We start from the raw sequence: 23289 nt of genomic DNA on the forward strand, positions 1-23289 counted from the left end.
AGGCTACGCTGAGGGCGGCTACGCTGGCTTCCCAGGTTACGCTGAGGGCGTTCCCCAAAGTGTCGTTCCAACGCAGTGTCTCGTTCCCTTCTCAGGGAACAAGGGTTACAGCCATAACCCGAGATGTTTTGCACAATACTAACTGAAATTTAAAAAAATATGAAATTGGCTATTGGCCAAAATTAGTTTTTCGGGATATTGACAAAAGTCCCAGGCATGCATCCCCAGCGCACAAGTCTTTTTTTTTTTTTTTTACTTCACAGTTCCTGGTCACAATGTGTTTTTGTTGCATGGAAGACCGTCATCTGACATTTCCTTTCTATGCTCTACAGAATAAAGAAAGTCATAAAGGTTTGGAATGACATGAGGGTGGTCAGTGAAGCATGACAGATTCTGATTGACAGATTTTGGATATAATATAGATTGTTTGGGGTATTAGGATATATTGGGTAAACTACTGATTTAATTCTATTATATTTACATTTGGTTGAACTATATCCTTTTAAGGCCGTCTTTATTGATAATGTTGGAAGCTGCCATGGCATATTGTTTCAAACTTCAATGATTATGAGAAATTAATTCATCAGAATCTCCTGTTCATTGCAAATCATTCGTTTTTTGCACTTCAGCAATTTCAGCACAAATCTATAAAACCATTACCCTCACAGCACAAATCATATACCTGCGTCAGTTCACACGATCACACACATTTGAAAAGCCACAACTAAATCATGTGAAATGGCAGCTATGTGAAATTTTAATAGAACATAACAGTCTTTTGGTCATAGCAAGTGGGGGATATAGCTAAGAAAATATAAATCTCAATTATTATTATTATTAGCTTTTTGGAGATATTTGAGCCTCTACCCCTTTAATTTTGAAAGCAAAAGTGTCATTTTCGATAATTTTGTGCCCCCGCAGACGTCTGTGCATGCCACTGATCTGGAGTCTAGTAAACATTGCAGTTTTTCAAGTGCATAAGCAATGAACTGACTCTGAGGGGCATTTTGAAATAAAACCATTGGTGACTGTCTTAAATTAACAGCACACATGATGTGTTTTTATGTTCAAAGTCCTGTGCTTTCTTCTGATTCAAAAAGAATAAGTAGAGCTTATTTAAGGCACAACTCAAGCTAATGAGACACATCTACCATGATCTGTCATAACAATCCACAAATACAAAATTCATAGAGAAAATAAGAGGCTTGTCCCAAATGGCCTCATTCAAGTCTACTGTAGCTTGTAGTGTGTTATAATCAAATTATGATTATAAATTAAATCACCCTCAAGGTTTATTTTGCAATAATGACTGTCTGACTGTACCATTTACCAAATAGATAAATAAGAGGAATAAGAATAGATACTAAATAGATAAATGAGAAGAATAGCATGAAATATTGATTTGATCTGAAATTATTATATTATGTGAGAAGGGATTACAGAGTGATACAAGATACATGCTATGGGAAATTAGTTGACGGGGACAACAATCGTTTATACAGTTTATCAAAATTAAAAAATAAAGACATGCATAATAGGTATAATGTGTTTCCATTAGTTTTCATAGGTTTTCTTAAAGTGTACAAGTTGCATATGGACAGACATGATATGACAATGACACCCACTGCCACAGCTTTTAGATAAATATTTTATATAAGAAAGGTGTTTTATATTTAAAATTGTTTGAATGTTCACAAATCATCATCATCAGCAGTTGCCCTTGAACATTTGTTTACCCTTTCTAAATGGCAGGACCACTAGCTTCTCAGATCCTGTACAAAACTCATCACAGCACTAAAATGACCTTTTATTGTCAGAACCAGTAGAAACCCCTGGTTATCTTCATCATGAGCCTCAGGCATACAATGGAGTGTCAGGTACAAACTTATAATATCTCAGTCATCCCGAACACCTTCTTTTTTTTGTTTAGACATGAAAACAAAAAAAATCATAGAATCTGACAGATGCTGGTCTACTGCTTGGATACCCCCAGTTCCAAAATCAAGAGTGAACAGACTGTTGCAGTAAGCGCTTTTGAGGATATATAATTGCTGGATTTGCCATCAATTTGAAACCTACTCAGTTTTCTCAGAGGCACTTGGTAGCAATTAAGCTAAATATCTATATGAGCAGATTCTTATCTAAATTCGGATCACAAAGTATTGCACTTACTTTATGCTTAAATGTTTTCTGTATAACTGCTCAGGGTGACTTGCTTTGAAAATAACTGTCCTTCTCGATATCAGCCAATTTTGAATTTCCGTGAGACGCCAATCAGCATAACATCTAATGACGCTAAATTATCTGTAGGTGTGTGTGTGTGTGTGTGTGTGTGTGTGTGTGTGTGTGTGTGTGTGTGTGTGTGTGTGTGTGTGTGTGTGTGTGTGTGTGTGTGTGTGTGAGTCCCAAGCCATGTAATGGGGAAGGTTATGGAAAGACCTGGCGACCTACCCCGAAAAACCATCATCAATAAAATTCATGGACAGTCCATAGAATCACCAAGAGTCAGATACGACTGAAATAGTTAATGAATGAATGAATGAATAGCCAGGTGTAGATTAAACTCATCAATGTGGCAGTGAGTTCTCAGTTAAATCCTCCGTTTTCCTCCTTTTTATAAGCCATCATTGTGAAGTTCAGATGAATAGGTGTTAAAAAAGCTCATCTCACATTCTCTGCTGAGTTATTTCCAGAACAAGTGATAACACGGCTGTTACTTTTTAATGCTGCTGACGTTAGTGTTGTTCTGATATGATGAAAAGTGCTGTGAATGAATTCATGAGATGGAGCCCACTTCTTGCCGCTGTTTTATAGAGTCGGCAGTCTAATGGTGTGTGCACAACAAAAGCGAAGCGAATATTCACATCGCGCTACTTTACTCTAGATTACTCGTGGGATTCTTGTTTTTCGTGTCACTCATGCGAATTAAAACATTGCGCACATCAACAATAACAACATTCCTTTCCGCCCTTGTTTCCGCCATGTTGGAGATAACTACTATTGCTGCTCTGTACCTGTTGCGGAAGTCCCAAATATGCCAGAAAGTCCAACTTCCTCGCTTACTTTTCTCCAAGCTATCTCCTTTTTTGTCCAGTCTCTGTATGAATACGTTTTTGTCATTAATTCCAGGGTGCCCGCAGACAGCTACAATAATGCTCTCCTCCATTTTCTGATACATCTAGACATGTCTATAAGCTCTTCGCTAATTGGCATGCACAACAACGCGTCATGTGGCTTTCCCGCTTGAGTTTAAAAAAATTCCAAGTTGCGCGGAAAACGCGATTGAGGTGAATGTCCTGCATTCACGGCAATCGCGTCACCCAATTTGCGTCGCCAGGCGCGAATTTTCATCTATTTGCGTCTTTGCGTTGACTTTGTATGTAATCTACTCGCGCAAATAATTAAATTAGCTTTTGGTGGGCACACACCACTGCAAAGATACACATACCACGATTAGTTTTAACAGTATGTTAAATCTATCAACATGAGTTATTAATTAAAAATCAAGTCAAGTCACCTTCATTTATATAATGCGCTTTACAATACAGATTGTTTCAAGGCAGCTTTACAGTGATAAAAGGAAATTCATGCAAAAAATATTGTTTTGGCTGTACAACAGCTCTATAAGAAAAGTTATTTTCCAGCTTAATTCTTTGATTGATTCATTTCAGTTGAAAAAAAACATTAGTTATTAACTTGGGGGCTGCTTACATGTAAGCCGTTTGAAAAACAGAAAACTTGTAATGCCTTCTGGCCGTTCATTTACATGTCAACTGTTTTTTGGTGGCCTGAGAATGCAAACTTTGAAATAGGACCAAAGTGCAAGTTTTTGAAAACGAGTTTTGAAAATGATCCCGTTATCATCTCCATGTAAACTGCAAAAACGTGAATCTGTGAAAACGGTGAAGGCATGCGTATTACATGTTTAGTCTATAGGCATGCGCGTTTGAATGGATAATGGATCTTTACAAAGTGACTTTGCCAATTACTTGTCTGGCATGCATAACACAACATTTTAGCCATTTCCGCGGATCAATGTGAACGGGAATCATTTTGATAACATTTTCATCTGTACAGAGGAAAAAAAAACTTGTTGATGGTGATGACGCCTTAGCAGGGGATAGTCTAGTTGACACGGTCTCTGCTAACACTTCAGGGCTGCTTTGTGGTTGTGTCTAGGCACAGGTCCTTTATCTGATCTGAATATGGCCTGTGTCCAGCTGACTATGATAAACCTTCGGATAAACAGAGAGACTAATATTAGCGTTTATGCCATTCTCCTTATGATGTGAGGAGTAGATCAGGTGTAATAGGAAGTATTCCCGATTCCGGCTGACCTAATTTACGCAGCCTAACAATCATTTGACATGATTTGAATTATAGAAATCGATAATGTGTTATGTGTATGCCAGGTTAAAGAGATGTGTTAGTCTAGATTTAAACTGACAGTGGGTCTGCTTCCCGAACAATGCTAGGAAGACTGTTCTAACGTTTAGGTGCTAGAGAGGAAAAGGATATACTGTCTGCGATTGATTTTGATATTCTAGGTATTTTCAACTGTCCAGAATTTTGAGATTGCAATAGACGTGAAGGACTATAATACGTTAAGAGCTCGCTCAAGTACTGGAGTGCTAGACTATTTAATGCTTTGTAAGTAATATGCAAGATTTTATAATGTATTCAATGTTTAACCCTCTGGGTTCGGAGGTGTTTTGACATGCTTTGACATTTGTGCTTATTTCTGTTACTTGTGACATTTTCATGGCTAAAGTCTAATTACACAGTATTCAGCACAAACTCTGCTGCAATAATATGTCAGCAGCATGTATGTAAAAGTTTGTAATTTTGAGATAATGACGTTTATGCGTGGTTTGTAAAAAAAAAAAAAAAAAATGTCACTGAAATAAGGTCATGAAACCCATACTGATTATTTCTTCACAAGACTTTTGAAAATTGTTTCACGTAGCCTAGAATATTTGCTTCAAAACTATGTGAAAATCATCCTGCGTTCTCATTCAGATAAAACAATATAATGATTTAAAATGTATAAGACATGTTTTGTGTAAGAAAGCTTTATGCGAGGAGGCATGAATATTGATGTGTTTCACACCTGAGAAAGACAAAGACCCTCCCATAATGGCCCTATCAGGTGGGGACTGTGAGAGAACCAAAACAAAGAATGAGTAGAGATTTAAAAAAGAATGGCTTTTTGATTGTTTGGATTTATTTACAACACAACATAATCCAAAGATACACAACAAAGGACAAAAAAAGCACATTATTGAACACACTGATCTAAAGACAGAGATTTGAACAGTCACACACCTTTGTGCCATTCCTGAAACATAGTATATACCTGTCATTTCCAAGGTTTTTGGAAATGACGACCATTGACCCCAGGGGGTTAATAGGGAGCCAATGCAATTTTGAATGAACCGGGCTAATATGATCATACTTCCTGGTTCTAGTAAGAACTCTAGCTGCTGTGTTCTGGATCAGCTGACGTTTATGTCTATTAACACTAGAACTCCCAAGGCGGTCATTTTGACCGTTTTTAAATTTTACAGTGTAATAACTTTGTTAAAATAAAATAAATGTGGCTGTAGGACCCTGACTTTTCCTAGATATGTGTATATTTTATTCTGACACTGTTATTTGATTAAAATCACAAAACACACAACAGTTCTGACTATTTCTACCTAGAATGACCATAACGGTCATTTTGACCGCACGCATTATAAATATCATAAGTCCGCTACATTGCAAGTTTCGCGGAGGGACTTCATCACACAACTGGCGAGCGAACTTCGCTCCGACCACATGGAATCAAAAGCCATACAACTGGAGGAACTGCAAACAAAATAAAACCAAGGAGACGTGCCAAATGTCACAAAAGTGTGTGGGAGCTGCACACGAAAGGCGGTGTTTACCTGTGTGGAATGTGCGTAAGCGTCAATGATGCGGGGTGTTTGCGCCGTTCAAATGGGCAGTTAACCTGATTTTGCTCGTTAATATTTTTTGTTCACTGAAACTAATCGTTCTAGCAGTTCATTTTCTTGTTTAGCTATTCATGTTTTTTCTTAGCCTGTTTGTATACATTTTCACATTCATTTGAATTAAAATTTTGTGTCCTGTTTATACCTATCATTGTAGATCCATTTATTTTTTTATTTTGTATTAATTATTGAACTTATTTACAAACAGGGCTGTACTAAACGATATGAGCTTTGACGTTTCCTAACTTTTGTGCATGTCTATTCACGTGGTGAGTGCGGTGAAAAAAATATTATTTTGACGCAAAACGTCCCTTAAATAGAGGCAGCGCCTGTCGGGGGAAACTTTCTTTTGTGCTTGTTTTAAGGGCTATGACGACAGGAATTAAAAGCTTCATTGGAAAAGAGAAGGTTAACATGTACAATAGATATGACATGACGAAAATGACGTTCAGTACGGCCATATGAACGTCAAAGTATGAACGGTCAGAATGACCGCTATGGTCGTTCTAGTAGTTATGGAATTCCGGTAGTTCTAGTGTTAAGTGTCCTGTCTAGCCTTGAGGTCATGAATCCATGTACTAACTTTTCCGCATTTGTCATTGAGACTATATGTCGTAGTTTAGATATATTTTTAAGATGGAAGACTGCGGTTTTACAGATGCTAGAAATGTGGCTTTCAAATGACAGATTGGTATCAAAGAGCACACCCAGGTTCCTAACTGACGACGACGACTTGACAGCAAATCCATCAAGTGTTTCAAAGTTTCAAAGTTCAAAGAAATGGGAGCTCTAGTGCAAGTTCTACCGGAAAGACTCTAATATCACGTCATTTATTAATCATGACATTCATTAACCACAGATCTAGCCAATCACTACTTGACATATGGAGGATTTAAGCCTGGTTAACACCCATTAAAACGTTTGCAGAAAAGGACGCCGGTGTTCACCCCCATCCTCCCCACCACCACCAGGTCGGTCCCTGTCCATCTATCGGGGCTAGGCTCCACCCCTGCCTCAAGGGGAGTCTCTGGCCCTGTTCCAGGTCCTTCAGCAAGTCGGCCTGGTAGGCCTGCAGCACAGCCACAATATTTTAGTTCTAAATGCTCCTGTCGTCTGCTGTGTTCAGACTTAAGTTTTGTTTGACTACATTTAGGAAGTGTACATTCTTGGAGCAGATTAAATCAAAATGGAGTATATATATTTGACATCCTGCAGTAGATTTATTATTTGATCTCACTAAACGAGGAATAGACACGGTTTCTATGCAATGTTCTACACTAGTATTTATATCAGTTAAGTTGGTGCAGCAGAGACTATGATTTGGACTTTTGGTTACTAGTCAAAGGGTATTTAACATTTTGGAGATGTTATCCGACAGAAGATTCGCTCCAAATCTGCTTGGGTGTAAGCCATCAGCACGGAAAAGCCTAGGACGCTCCCAAAACAGATTCCAATTATTTACAAAGAGCAGTTTCTGCTCATTGCACCAATACATTAACCATTCATTTAGCGCAAATAATCTGCTGAACTTTTCATGCCCTAGTCGGTACGTGGGAAGCGGTCCTGACACAATGATCGTTGTTTCAGGCGATGTGCTGCGTACCGTATCGATTAGATTCCTGAAGTCTTTCTTCAGAATCTCCGTCTGGCGCAGCCTGATGTCGTTCACTCCCGCGTGCAGGACCACAGTTCCGACGCGCTCGTCACCGTTCAGGATCTCGGGAACGCGAGCAGCGATTTCAGAAACACGAGCACCAGGAAAGCAGTGACTGTGCACCTTACTTTTACCTAACGTAGTGTGTACGTGCCGAACGATGGAATCGCCAATGATCACAGCATCGCGTTCTGTTTCGCGAAGAGGGGAGAAGCGGTTTTGTGTGGATAACTCGAAATCCAGGAGGGTCGGAGAGAGTCTTGGTCTAAACCTGACTCGCGTCTTCCGCTGCGGAACCACCCAGGCTTCGTGGTGGCGTGTTGGAGCCGGAGTGAACGAGACCATGGCTGATCGCGACCGATGCTGAGGAACGCACGGAGTAGACGTGGTCGGAGTCAGCGGGTTAGTAACGTTAAACACTGATTTTTGTGCATCGGCGCGTGATGTTTCAAGAGCTAAACACCGGTCTCTCAGCTCGGACTGTCTCAATAAAAGGTCGTGGATCTGTTTCTCAACAGCTTCCAGCTCAGACTGCAGTGCGTGCAGCTCAAATGTGTCCTCACCTGCACCAAAAGGTAGACTACTTACATCTGATATATTCGCCATTTTAACAGATGGACAGTGAGTTAGCAACGAAGCTACCAGTGATGCTATCAATATTAATACTAATTTATGACTGAAGTCTTGGATATAATCCGTCTTTTTAGTGGTAAGGGTGTAGAGTAGACGCACGATAGGCGAAAACATTTTTGTTTGTAAATGAGTGTGGAGAAGACGCATTCAGCTGTGATCCACTAGAGTAACCTATAAGAGTATCCGGAGTTGGATCACTAAGGCTTGAGACGTGTCTGCTCAACAGTCCGCGTTGTAACTATGAGGTTTGAGCAGTAGTGCTTCTCAGTGAGGAAAAGTAGAAAATGTTCTTTGTAAGTGAGTTTAAAGAGAAAAATCAAGAATTATAAATCAAATCGATAGAGCTCCAAAAACAACAACACGTTCAGACGCGACGCATGCGCATCTTGTGTCAATAGCCGCGTTTCCACTGTCGGGCCAGGGCCGGGCTAGGGCTAACAGCGAGCCGAGCCGGGCCAGTGGCCTCGGGCCTCAAGCACCGGGCTTGCGTTTCCACTGCCGGGCCATTAGCCCTGCAGCGCTGCCCTAAACCCCGCCCTTAACACGCCTTCCTGGATCAAACGTCATACAACCCCACCCATTTCAGCGGGAATTATGATGTTCATTCAGGCAGGAAGTTAGAAAACTTAGATTTTAAGAAGATAGCATGTATTAACTCACCGTCCGCGGCTGCCATAGTGTCCCGACTTGTCTCTCCACTAACAGATGGACGGTGACCCAGCACACCGTCCATCAAGTCGAACCATGGAAAGTTCCTTCTCTGGGCACCGCTTTGTCCATTGTGCGTTTTAATCGCCTTGTACTGCGCCCACAACTTTTTAATTTTTTCCCGAACTTGAAGCGTTGTTCACTGAATGCTTAGCTTAGCAAGTTCAGCAACGATGTATTTTATAACGTCCTCGTTTCTGCACAGAGGAAGCTCCCGAAAAAAAAGTTGCTTTATTTTATGATAGTCCGGTATAAAGAGACGAGACGTGGGCTACTGACAGATAAAATAAAAACATGACTGTGATAGCCTTTATGATTGGTCGGATTTCTTCAAGCGTATGTTTTTTTACTATGCGTATCTTCAAGCGTTTACTATGGTAACGGTTAGCGCGCATAGTCTTTTGCATCACAAACACAAGGCATTCAAACATGAACGCGAGTTAAATTATTTTAAAAGTCTTTAATGCTGACAGAATCATCCGGCGCTGCCGTCTCTCGACTCAGGTATACTCCGCCTCTGTTCGTAACCACTCCTCTAGCCCGAGCTGGCCCGCTCTGGCCCAAGGTATTCGACGGGCCAGAAATCCTGGCCGTTGGCCCTGAGTAAGCCCCGATCGAGCCCCGGAAGTGACAGTGGAAACGCGACTGGCCCTGGCACGCACTAGCACGGCCCGGCCCTGGCCCGACAGTGGAAACGCGGCTAATATGTACTGCGGTTGGATAGCTAGGTGCCACGTTACCAGCCAGGTTCAGGTTATCAAACTTTCAAAAGTTTTGTGAGTGATTTTGAGCACAGAGGAACTCAGATTGGTCAGATAAAGTCTTATTAAGGAAAGTTTGTGTCAAACAAATTAATTGTATTAAAAGGGCAGTCATAAAAAGCTAATATTGAGTAGGAAACAGGTAGAAATGGCTGTTGTCTCCATGCTGGCTGGCAGTTGTGCATAAAGTTGCATTTCAGCCTCCCCAAACCAAAGCTCACAAAGAGAAACGTTTACATTGAGTTTAAAAATACATGAAGACTAATTTTTAAATATGTTTATCCACTGAAGAATGGCATACTACTATGGATGGTCTAAATGGATAGATTTCGGGATGGTTCATGAATGGCCACCCCATACCAACAAGACTATGACGTCAGCAAGGAGATGGCGGGTGATGATTTGGGCTGGAATATTGGGTAGTGAGGAAGGTCCCTTTAGGGTCTCAGGGGGTGTCAAAATGACTTCTGTAAGATATGTGGAGTTACAGACCATTTTCAGCTATGGTATAAAAAGTAGGATAGTGCCTTCTGAAATAAAAGGATATGCATGCAGGCAATGCACTATCCCATGCTGCAAAAGCACCACTGCAATAAACTGTTTGAAAATGTATTTCTACACCCACTGTAAACTTTTCTCTGGCCTGGGCAGAACTGTAGTTGGCAGGCGCCTCTTCTACCTGGGGCATCCTCGCACACCCATGCTCATCCAAATCCTTGACATTACAGTACTTCATCTTTGGGTTTGAATAAACATGAGCAGAATAAAGTTTCTCCTAGGACTTCATAATTTCTTCATGAAGCTCTGGGAGAAACGTAAGGCTCACAAGCTGGGGACCCAGAAGAAACCGCTTGTCTAACCTGCCAGGAGCAGGCTCCTTCTTCTCCACGCCCAGTCTAATTTCAGTCTCGTCGTGGCGTAAATCAAAACTTCCACCAGCTCACTGTCAGTGGGAGTAATGGAGGAGGCATGCTTACTCTGATAATCTGCCTCGACTACCAACACCTCTAGCTCCTCGGTGCTAGAGTGGGCCAATATCCTGCGCTCAGGCAGATCGTAATAATTCGCGGAGTGTGCTTCCTGGTCCAGCCTTAAAAGAACGGAACTTGCGACCCAAGCTGGAGAAAAGGTCAGGCCTGTCTCCAACTCGTCAGCAAGGTCCATCTGAGAGACTCACGATTGGATACCTGGCTCCCATCTCCCCTAAACAAAGCCAGGCGGGAGCAGAGCTTTCTAAGTGGAAAAGCCTAACAATGAGGACAGTCAGTTCCCTTAAGAGCTGACTGGCCATGTTCCGCTCCCAGACACATGACACACAGCTTGTGCGTGTCCTCTGTGGTTAGAAACCTCCTGTATGGTGGCACACATCTCTTGATCATTTTGTCCATTATTTAGTGTAACAGGTGCACAGACATCCAGTCTTAATGAAGACAAAAAAAGACAACTGCACTTGTTTCATTGGAATTAAATAAGATAATGTGAATTTAAAGGTGCAGTGTGTAAATTTTAGCAGCATCTAGTGGTGAAGTTGCGAATTGCAACCAACAGAAGTTACAGTGGCCGACAGGAAAAGATGTCGTCGTCTGAGACAGCAGAGAGTAGCCAGTTAAGCAACGGGGTTTCTTTACAAAGATAAATGAATAAATTATGTTTACTTAATTATTCAGTAAAACGATATGTTATTGCGAATATTATAGTTACTTGTTCATCATTGTGTCAGCGCTGGTTTCTAGTCAGTGCTTGAGCGCTGGTCTATGACTAGAAAAATGATAGAGTTGTTGCAAAAGAAACGATACATAGCTTAAATAGGGTGACTATATAATACATCCTTTCCATTCAACTTTTTGCCCGCAACAATAGAATAATGACAAATAAAAAAATTGTTTAGCTTTTAACACCTTTTTCATGACACTGTTTATTTTCATGGTCATTGGTTAAAATAAAATGAAAAATCATTTGCCAGAAAAAAACACACTATTTCAGTAAAATAATCATTTCAGTCCTCCTGATGTTCTCTTGTACTGTATACTTTCCTTATGTGGCCTTCTAGGTCGCTGGCACCTTTATTTGACATTGACATGTACGTGCCAGCTTTGCAGGTCATACATTCTGCTTCACAAGGATCCCGACCGAGATGAAAACACAGGAATTTTCTCTGTAAATCATCTGTGAATTTACATTTGGGCTTTTTTTTTACTCTGTTCAGGGGCCATGTGCCACTGTTGACAAGCAAGCCGTGGTGCTGAGGGTAATGATTGAGATGCAGTTTGACCAATGTTTGCGTTACGTACATGACCGACTGACCAATGGTGCCGTGCAAGAAAGCGGGACCTGCTAAAACGTACATCAACACGATCACTTGTTTAGTGTTCATGTAAACACTAAATTCAGATTCCTCAATCGGAATGAATTCAGTCCAATTGAAACAAAAGGTGTGCATGTAAACATAATGAATGGCGACTGTAGAAAGCAAAAGCCGAATTCCGGACATTTTGGGCAATCTAGAATTTTTTTAAGGTCCAAAAAGAGGACATGTCCGTGAAAAAGAGGACGTGTGGTCACCCTAGCTTACATGTCGCATTAAACTGCCAGATTTTAGAATGTTGTAGGCAATTATTTTGCAAGTAATTTCATGTTTAATTTTGTCTTGCCTGGATCTTTGATGTAAACTCGTGAACACCTGAACGCCCCCCTTTCAAAAATCTTGCTTCCAACACCCCTCATTGTTCTCTGAACGCCTCCGTTGAGAACCACTAGTTTAGGGCTACTGTAGAAACATGTCCGCCCAAAATGACTATTTCAATGTAAGGGGACCCGCGGTGTATGTAGATAGAAATTGCTCATTCTAAGGTAATAAAAAAATAACGGTTCATTATGTAAGGTCTTTATACACCACTGAAAACAGTAATGTACATAATATTGCATTTCTGTAAACAGATCCCCCTAAATATTACACAATGCACCTTTACGTGATACAACTTAAAACTGTAAATAAGTTCAAATTCATGGAAGAAGGAGGTGAATGTTAAATGCAACTTGGGCTGACTACAGAATATAAACATAATAAAAACAGCAGTGTAAAATGTCCCAGGCTCTTGGCCCAGCCCTGCTTCATACCACATTAACGTTAATAAAACTTTAATTTGCTCATCCATGAATGTGATTCCCGTCTAATTACTTTATATAATAATACTACTGTGGAGGTGAAGACGACACCTATCATGATTCAATGCTCAATCACGGTGTCATCAAGCTATGCCTCTGTTATTGTTTTGAATAAGCAATATCGACGAAACTTACATACTGTGTCTTTAAATAATAACATGAATAAACTGAATCAAACTGCCATTCATATAAATGAATGTGTTTACTGTACAGGTAGAATATCAAAAGAGAGTAATTAAATATTATGTCTGTTGCCAGGACAATGTGGATCTGGGGGATTTGATGTTTTCTCTATGCTACCTGCCCACTGCCGGACGGCTGACCATCACCATGATTAAAGCACGAAATCTGAAAGCCATGGACATCACTGGAGCTTCAGGTATGAGTTCACACTCAGATTACACAGTTTGAAATAACGTATATTACAATATTTTACAATATAACAGAATAGTGTTGGAGGATTTGGAACTTATGGTATGATAAGTAAGAGGCTGGCTTATAGGTAAAGTTTAAAGCTGGTGAAGAAAGAGTGTTTAAACACCCCACTGAAAAACACATGACATTTTTTTTTACATTTGCATAAATGCATGTAATAACTTTAATTAATTCAGATTTTTAAACAACAAATTCAGAGAGACCACAATTATGCCTGTAGTCTAAATGGTTGAAACCATTTCAGTTTGGGTATGCTATTCCTTGGATTTGTGTTCAAAATGGAACTGTGGATATATAGGTTATGGTCTTAAATGTAAATTATCATAATAAAATGTATTATTATTATAATAATAATATTATAATATAATATTATATATAAAAAAAAAAAAACACTTTCTACTTTGAATCTTTTCCTAGACCCTTATGTGAAAGTTTCTCTGATGTGTGATGGACGAAGACTGAAGAAAAGGAAAACCTCCACCAAGAGGAACACATTAAACCCTGTGTACAATGAAGCCATAGTGTTTGATGTCCCTCCAGAGAACATTGACCAAATCAGCCTTCTCGTAGCTGTTATGGACTATGACCGGTGAGAATCTCACAAATATTTGTTGAATAATGTTAATGTGTCCTTTCTGTCCAGCATAATTACCTGGTAAAGGGGTCATTTGAAGTTAAAGATGCTTGCTTTGTTGCCATTATTTATTTATTTGTTTCTGATTTTTAAGCACTCTTATCAGTTTCAAAAGCATGTTAAGCTCTATGCAAAGCATCTCTGAAATGCTGTTGATTACCACATAAATTAATTTTGACTCATCCCTCAGTGAAAATTACACTTTTAGTAACACTATAGCATTAAAAAGATATTTTGAGCCGCTAATCCTACTCTTACCTCTAAACCTACCCATAACCATTTCTTAAAAATATTTAGACTTATAAAGAAAAAAAAAAGACAAGTGTAATCACAATCATTTATTTATTGCAAAAATGTAAAAAACAGTACCAAAAAGTAGTCAAAAGACAATGTGTTGCAGTTGCAGTCCTCTTTTTCTGTACATAATAGTTTTGTATGAGGTACCGAGCAGAATGTTAGTTATTAATTGCTGAAATACTTATCCCGATCCACTCTGTGAAGGCGCACATTTCTCATTCAAACACAGATCACCCAAAACACAGCATGTGGCAATCTGTGACGAAACTGGCCAATGAGCGTTTGATATCACTGGCGTAAAAAGTGTAACGAGTATATTATGTTTTAATTTAGTTTTCACTCTGTTTGCTCTGTTCCCATTCTCCTTATGCCTGTTACAGACTGTGCGATTTCGGCAATCCTATATGAACATTACAAATCACAATGACATGTATGTAGAATGTATGATGATGACACCTTTTGAATCATAGGCTACAATGCAAGTTAATATCACAATAAAATGTCATCTGCAAATGCTAATGGTAAACAAATTGAGCAAGATGAGACATACTTTGGCCAATTGTGTTTTTTATGTGCAGTGAAAAAAATAGGAGGAAGCTATAGAGGAGAATATGTGATGTGATCTGGGAAAACCCGTCGGATGTCGCGCTGGTACGTTTTCAGTAAGGTCTAAAAATAGGTTGAATGTCAGTTTTTTTGTCAAAATTGGGTTTTCATTAAATTATTATTCTATAACATCTTGTCTATCATCTCTGAATATATCTTGGCAAAATTCACTAGTTTAGAGCAGAAAAATAGCGATTTATAGTGGCAAGCTGAAAAGACTGTGTCTTTCTCTTTAAGAACACGCACGTCGGTGGAGGTGCAAAAAAAAAATAAAAAAATAAAATTGCCCACAGCTCTCCTTGTCTTAAGACTACAAAGACAGTACACCTATCAAAATAAACCACATAACATCTAGAATAAAGGTTTATCAATGCACATTTCCCACCAGTCCTGTGTAAACTACAATGGCACACAAGTTTTTTTAATTAATTTTTTTATCCAACATTATCGTGAGATGCGGAGCACAAAAGAACAACGGAGTCTGAAGTAGCTGCTTGCTTAAAAGATCTTGCTCGCCTCTCAATCGTACAATTTCAAAATGGTTTTCACAGAATGAATTTTGAGTTCGTAAGCTTTTGAATGATACCTAATCTATGATGATTACTAAACTATGTGATATGAAAAAAGGCAATAAAAAAAGAGCCCCTATCGTCCCGCTAGCAGGACGTGACAGTTAATTAAACCTGTTTTTCTCAAAATTCTGTTCCTGAAAATCATAGCGATCAGCCGACTTCAGATAACCATAACTTTTGTTACCGATAAACGATGAAGGAAATAAAAACAGATTTGGAAAGGGCTTGAAACCAACTTTAATATGGTATAAAAACCTGTAATAAGTAAACTTTCACCATGTGATGGGTTTTCCCAGATCGCATCACATATGGATGTGATCAGGGCTTGGGAAAAAAAGACCAAATTGGCATGCCAATTTTGCAAATGGAGCTTGAGGTAGCCTAAATAGTTTTAAGTTTTGTCGTATTGATCAATAGCCATTTCATGTTGCATACTTATTGGCCAGTCAGTAGACGTAGGTCGTAGCAGCAAACACACTGTGAGATGATCATGCAAAATTTCTGACACTATCAGAAAATGATCGCAGGCTATCTTTGGTTGCAAGACCGTGTCAATGGCCATCTTTGAACATCTCTCACTGTACTTCTGGACCACCGTTTAGGAGCCACGAGCACACAAATCGCTGTGGTTGGCCATCTTTCGTCTGAGACTGCACAAAATCGTACAATGTGTACCGGGCAATTAGTTCCTAGTTCATTTCTCTGTTTGTTAATTAGTTTCCATAGGTCATAATTCCACACACCTGTTTGGTTTCTCTTTTGATTATGTTCTTTGTGTATAAGCCCTGAGTTTCCCTAGTTAATTTTTCCATTATTGTCACTGTATATGTGGTTGTGTTTGAGTTATTATCCCAGTTTTCTACAGCAATCTTCTGAGTTTTTATTTTGGATTAATTAAAGATTATCTTGATTTTCCATTAATTCGTTGTGCATGTTTCTCCAGCACCAACAAGTTACACCTGGGGCAGCAATTTTTGAATGCATAACGAGTAAGGGATTTGAAGTCTGAATAATTTTTATTTGTTGACTGAGAAGTCAAAATAACTTTCTGTAATCAACAGCATCCCTTGATATTTACACTTTACATTCAAGTCACTTAGTATTACAGTGGGGTTTGAATGCTGTTGTACTTTTAGTCAATGTGAATAAAGAGGCAATGTGCGTTAAAAATGTGCCAGCAGCAAGAATGAGAGATGGGACAAAGGACAAATGTCACTTTGGACAAAGTTGCCTGCATCTACATTACCTGAGATGTTGCTTAAAACGGATTGTTTTGTTTGTTTAATCGGGTACCCAGGAGCTACTTGGAAAGGTTTCAATTATGTTTTGTTAAAATTACAATATTTACAATATTTGGTTACACTTTATTTTCAGATATCCTTGTTACAGTGAAATATTTATTAACAACATGTACTTACTATAGGGTTAGGATTTGGTTTAGGGTATTTAGGGTTGTGCATAATTTACATAGCATTATTACTAGATTAAGTACATGTAACGTGTAACAAAGACAATGTAAATAAAGTCTCATACAATATTTTTATAAAATAAACAACTAGTAACACTGATAAGACTTTACAATAAGGTTCCTTTTGATAGCATTAGTTATTTACATTACTAATGAACTAATTATAGTATATTAACTAATTTTAGTTCATGTTAATATTAACATTTACTAATGTATTATTAAAATCATAAGTTGTATCTGTTAATATTATTTAATGGACCTGAGCTAACATGATCATTGAACAGTTGTATTTTTATTAACTAACCAGGGCTCCAGACTGTGACCAAATGGTCGTATTTTGCGACCATTTTTCCTGCCAGTTGGACCAACGTTTTGATATAGGTTGTGCTGACGAAACCTACATCTTATTATTCAGACATATAGTAATAGTTACTTAGTGTGTTAATAAATGCTTTATTAATATGTATTTATACTGTAATGTAGGGTTAATTAATGTAGTTACAAAGCATTTAGTAGTGGTCAGTTAACTCTTTTTGTGAGCTCATCTAAAGTGAGGACTATTTATGCCTTGTAAAGCATTTACAAAGGAGATTTAAAGGCTCAGTTAAATATTTACTGTATATGTTCTGTATCACTGTTGTGTTTGTTTCCTTTTTCTGTTTAGAAGATAAATGAGCCTTTAAATCTCCTTTGTAAATGCTTTGCAAGGTATAAATAGTCCTCACTTTAGATGAGCTCACAAAAATAGTTAACTGACCTCTTTCTATATTATGTTTGAATAATAAGATGAATGAATGTACATTTAAATGGTTTATTAATCATTTACTTACACTTTCTAAGTGATCTTATGAATCATTGACAACTCCTAAATAACTGGTTTGTAAATAATGCAATACTTCATTTAGACATGATAAATTGATCATTAATAAAATATGAAAATACAATTATTAAACACATTATAGATATGCTTATAAATCAAGAATAAAGCATGTATAGCTGTATTTATAAACTGTTTATTAATGTCTATTAACGCTTTATAAATGATTAATTCATTGTTAACTAATGCTTAACTAATTATTAATAGGGTGCAGTTATTATAAAGTGTAACCAAAATGTCAAGATGCTGGAAAACTGGAGCCCTGTGAACTTAAAAAAAAAATGCACATTGTAATTTCTGTAAGTTAAGTCTATGTATTACCAAGGCATTTTTCAGTATTACAGGCAAAATGGAAAATGTGAATAACTGCATTGCCGGTTGATTTAAGGTGTGCCCCTACATTTTCTGCCTGTGCTCTTAAAATTTTCAGTAAGGGGCTACAGTGCTCCCAGTAAAAAAAAGCCATTCTAACATTAACAAACATTAATCAATTCTGTAACAAATGTATTGTTAATGTTAGCCAATGCATTGACCAATGTTAGGCTAATGGGACCATATTGTAAAGAGTACTCACAAAATTATTGTTTTTCTTATTTTACGTTAATTTAAAAGTGAGTTTAATAATATACTGTACATGTAAATGTATTATAGTATAGTATAAGTATGGTATACATACATTTCTAATTTGGTCTTCATGAAGGGGTACAGTATATGAGCCTTATTGGTGTGGCTTAGGATATATGGGTGCTTTCACACTAGCAGTTTAGTTCGAAACAGATATCGGTTCGTTTGTTGGAAATGTGAAAGCTGTCATGCATAGTAGCACACTGTGGTACCCAACCTTAGACTACCTGTAAGAGGTGGTCTGAGTTCGGATGCACTGGAACTGTGATGCAATTCCCGTGAATATGAAAATATAAGAAAATAATGTAGGGTGTGACAGTGGTGATGATTTACCTGGGAAATGAGCGAGAGTGAGCATGCAGTGTTGTCATGCATAATGAGTGCAAGCTGAGTAGCTCAAAAGCGACAGTTTGCTAGCAGCAGAAAGCTGCCTTCATGCAACACACATACTGTAGATACAAATGTTGTTCACTCTGCTTTGCATAATACCACCAAATTATGTTCAAAAACACACAGTATATTGAACTGTGCTCGTTTGTGATGAACGCAAATGAACCAGTGTTTGATAGATTTGGATTCGGACCGCAGAAAACATGCCCAGTTTGAAAGCCCCCTAAGAGAGATATGTTTTTTTTAGAAAAAACCTTTCTGCAAGAAGTAGTCTTACGAAGTAAACGTATTTCGCTGTTTCTTTTCACAGTGTAGGTCACAATGAGGTCATCGGTGTGTGCCGAGTAGGTAATGATGCCGAGGGTTTGGGAAGAGAACACTGGAATGAAATGCTGACTTACCCACGCAAACCCATCGCACACTGGCATCCTCTCATCGAGGTAAGAACACATGGACATCCTCATTCTGCTCATGCAGATCAAATTTAGTACTTGCTTGTGCAACAGGCCTAATACATCAGGCATGAAACTGATTGTCCCAAATACAGTAGTGATGGCCGGTTCGTGAACGAATCGTTCTTTTGAACCGGTTCTTTTTAGTGAACTGGTCGAACCAGTACACTAAATCGGACTGAATCGTTCGAAACAGTTCGCGTCTTGCGTCAGCACTGATCCACAACAAGTTACTAAAGTTACTCATTTTCGGACATGCCTGAGTCCTGACAGTCCCTTCGACTCAAAATAAACCAATATCCCGGAGTAGGCATATGTTACTCCAGTAAATCCAACAGTTCACTGAACTGAGACATGTTGTGCTGAGAGAAGTGATGAGCACGAGCAGCTGATACTGAGCATGCGCGCACTACCGAACGTACAGGTACAGCGGTTCTCGGACCACCAGTACAGAACCGAGAACTGTTTCTTTCGGACACGTTCGATACGGAGAACCGATGAGCTGATGAGCTGAGCATGCATGCAATTCTTTCAGAGGGACGAAATGCATGTTTCTTGTAGCCTATTTTATTGAACATCAATAAGTGTAACAAAATAAAACATGTTAGAAACATGTTTATCTCATAGGCTACTGCCTTTTCACTGTATTATTTTAAAGATTGGAAACACAATGAATGGACTGTAAAACTAAACATTTATTATTATACTAAAACATTATTATCTGCAACAGATCATTTAATTTCGAAGTAAGTTGATATACATTTTTGACGTAAACTCTTGCCTAGGTTTTAAAGGGTGCAAAGTAAATGTTTATAATGTGTTAATCAAAACATAACGTATTAAACATACTGGAGATATGCATCAAGTTTTTAGTTTTGTCGACTGAATAAGCCTAGTAAGGTTTCAGTAGTTCTCAGCTCACACACAGGCATACGGTTCTCGAGTCAAGAACTGGTTGTTGCAGCAGTTCTCGGATCACCAGCACAGAACCGAGAACTGTTTCTTTCGGACGCGTTCGATACGGAGAACCGACGAGCTGGAGAGACTGCGCATGTGTGATCGCACCGTCTCTGAACCGAACTTTCTTTTGGCCAACTGATGCTGTGTTTAAATCTATGTGCTGTGCTGATACATGAGCACGGGTGAACCAGGACTTGAATGAGGGGCTGAATTCAGCTAAATGTAAGTTTTTTTACAAATAAAATAAAAATGATGAAGACCATTTATTCACTTTAAGACATGTAAAACATCCGCGTTTGTGCATCGCCTTAGGCCTACTACAGGGTTCATTCTCAAAACGTAAATGTAAGAAACCTATCCAAGATGATTATGAAGATGAGTACTATTATTTAACTGAAGTTATGATTACAAATGCCTTTATTTGAATGTATATTTATCCGCCGGGATGATAGAATTGACGTCATTACGTGATGACGTTAAAGAACTGGTGAACCGGTTTTTTGAACCGGTTCATTGAAACGAACTGTCCGAAAGAACCGGTTCGCGGAAAAGAACCGGACTTCCCATCACTAAAATACAGCATTCCAACTTTAAATATAAAAAATTCAAAAAACTGTGATTTGTTTGATATTCTGTTTCAATCCCTTGTGTAGTTTTACAAAGACAGCAGGTATCTTTTCAAAGTACTGTACATATCTTTTTCATTGGGTGCATGGTTATTTGAAACCAAAAAGTATAGGTCATTATACTCCTGTCTGGGCACCCAATGCTGTGCACATTTTGTATGTCTCCCTTTTCCGACACACTTGGTACATTTACACGATAACAACGTACTAAAAAAGCAAAAAAATTTGCATACAGGTGACAATGTTGTCAAAACGATCCCCATTCACATGGATCTGTGAAAATTACTAAAACGCTGTATTATGAATGCCAGATTAGTAGTTGGCGATGTCACTTTGTGAAGAAACACTACAGGCCTAATGACTGAGCATGTAATATGCATGCGCATGATGTCACCATTTTAACAAATTAGCATTTTTATGCGATAACGGTATCGTTTTCAAAACATACTTAAAAAACGTTTTCATAAGTTAGCATTTTCAGGCCCCCAAAATGCTGTTTTTGTGCAAAATTCATAAAAAAAAATTTTTATAAAACAAATCCCCGTTTTTTGTTTAAAACTGTCATGCAAACGGCTCTCAGTTTAGTTCATGTTCTTTCCTAGTGATCTGAATCAGGTGTGGTAGTTAAAGAAGTGCAGAGTTGGACAAGTTACTTCCAAAATGTAATACATTATATATTACTAGTTACTGTCATTTGAAAGTAATTAGTTGCATTACAATATTACTGTCTCTGAATTGTAATGCGTTACACTACTTTTGCGTTACTTTTGAGTTACTTTCACCAAAATAGCCTCAGAAGTATGACTAGATATTCTATAATGCTAAAATGTAGTTTATTGCTGAACATTATACATCCAATGGAGGGTGATGTGATATAACACATTGACTGTGTAGGAAGGCTCATGGCGCAATACAATAAGTAACAATCACTGTCAGAATCTCAAAAGTAGACAAACGATCAAAGTCTGGTAAATTATGGTAGAGATACCAAACACAGCTAGAGCCCGTCACCGTTCCCACGGCGGTAAAATTGGGTTTTTTGCTGCCTTTTACCGCTATGTGTCACTACGCCATTGGAATGCGAAAAAAAAAAAAAAAACCCAGTGGAATTCTGTTTTTTTAACAGAACTGAACCCGGACTGTAAATTCAGTCATTATGTTGGATAATATTTGTTCCCTTTCGTAGTCACTCCGAGTTATGAATGGGGTGTCGCTTAGAAAGCCTATCATCTTTGAGTATAGAAAACGAGCCAATGGCAATGAAATGCCATGGGTCTGCGGAATTTGCATAGCGTATCTCCACCCCACCCTGGGGGTATATAAGGAAGTATGCTGCCAACATGCAGATATGTTTTTGCTTCGGAGCCAAGTGTATTACTTCACTCCACAGCCAAATTCTGAGTATCATCTCTATCCTCTTCGAGACGAGCCTTTCTCCAGGTGTTGGTGTGACAGCGAGTTCCAGCTAGTGCACATTCCCTGCTTATCTGTGCACTGATTTGCCAGTGTTTTTTTGTTCATCTCCCTGGTCGCTTCAACACTTTGCGGAGAATTTCCTTTCACAAAAGAACTTGCACGTGGCACGTCTTTTTAAAGATGCCTCGCCCGTGCACTTCTGGTTGCGGTCGCGTCATTTCTGACTCTGATGGGCACAATCGCTGTCTTGTGTGTCTGGGCATTGATCACGCTAAGACAGCGTTTGTGGATGATTCTTGTTCCCATTCTTGTTCCCATTGCGAGAACATGACCATCGCGCAGTTGCGGTCGAGATTCAATGACCTCGTTCGAGGGAGAGTCCCCTCACCCGCACCCCGATCTACGAGCTCCGCGAGAGCTGGTACTTCGGCTGGTGGCCAGGGTGACCTGAGGGTTACGGTGTGGAATAAAGCGCCGACTATTCCACGCTCCACACCTCCCTCTTGCGCTGCGCAACCCGTGAGTGTTCCGAAGGAGCCCGCGGTACAGTCCTCTGACTTGCCGCGGGTCTCATTCGGCGCTCCAGAGGAAGATGTGATGTCAATCGCTGCATCTCAAGGTGGGCAGGAGTCCTTGGGAAGTGACGATTCGGCTGTGCTGCCACCTTCGGGTGCTCCAGCATTGCCTGAGTCTGATCCCGAGCTGACGGCCATGCTTTCCCGGGCAGCCGCGGCCATTGGCCTCGAGTGGTCTCCACCACCCGGTCCAGTGCGCTCGCGGTTGGACGATTGGTTTTTGGGTGCGGTCGCTGATCCCTGTCAGCGTCCAACCCCAAGGCCTTTCTTCCCGGATGTGCATGAGGAGGTCACGAGGTCCTGCAAGGCACCCTTGTCTTCCCGTGATCGCTCGGCGACCTCCTCCGCCTTTCCTCCTCTCGATCAGGGGGCTGCCAAAGTGTACACTGGGGTTCCCCAGGTTGAACGCTCTGTTGCCATGCAACTATGTCCTCAGAGTG

The 23289-nt window shown here is 39.3% G+C and overlaps 1 protein-coding gene across 1 annotated transcript in view; it reads left to right on the forward strand.

Annotated features, from left to right (window-relative positions):
• Positions 1–23289, forward strand: part of syt9a (synaptotagmin IXa) — a 50580-nt gene that overhangs the window by 14824 nt on the left and 12467 nt on the right. The window contains exons 4-6 of the mRNA XM_082182995.1: positions 13176–13296; positions 13770–13941; positions 19131–19260. Coding sequence (XP_082039121.1) covers positions 13176–13296; positions 13770–13941; positions 19131–19260 — 423 coding nt within the window. The remainder of the gene's footprint in view (positions 1–13175; positions 13297–13769; positions 13942–19130; positions 19261–23289) is intronic.

Source organism: Leuciscus leuciscus, assembly GCF_965113295.1.
Source record: "Leuciscus leuciscus genome assembly, chromosome: 10".
Taxonomy (NCBI): Eukaryota; Metazoa; Chordata; class Actinopteri; order Cypriniformes; family Leuciscidae; genus Leuciscus; species Leuciscus leuciscus.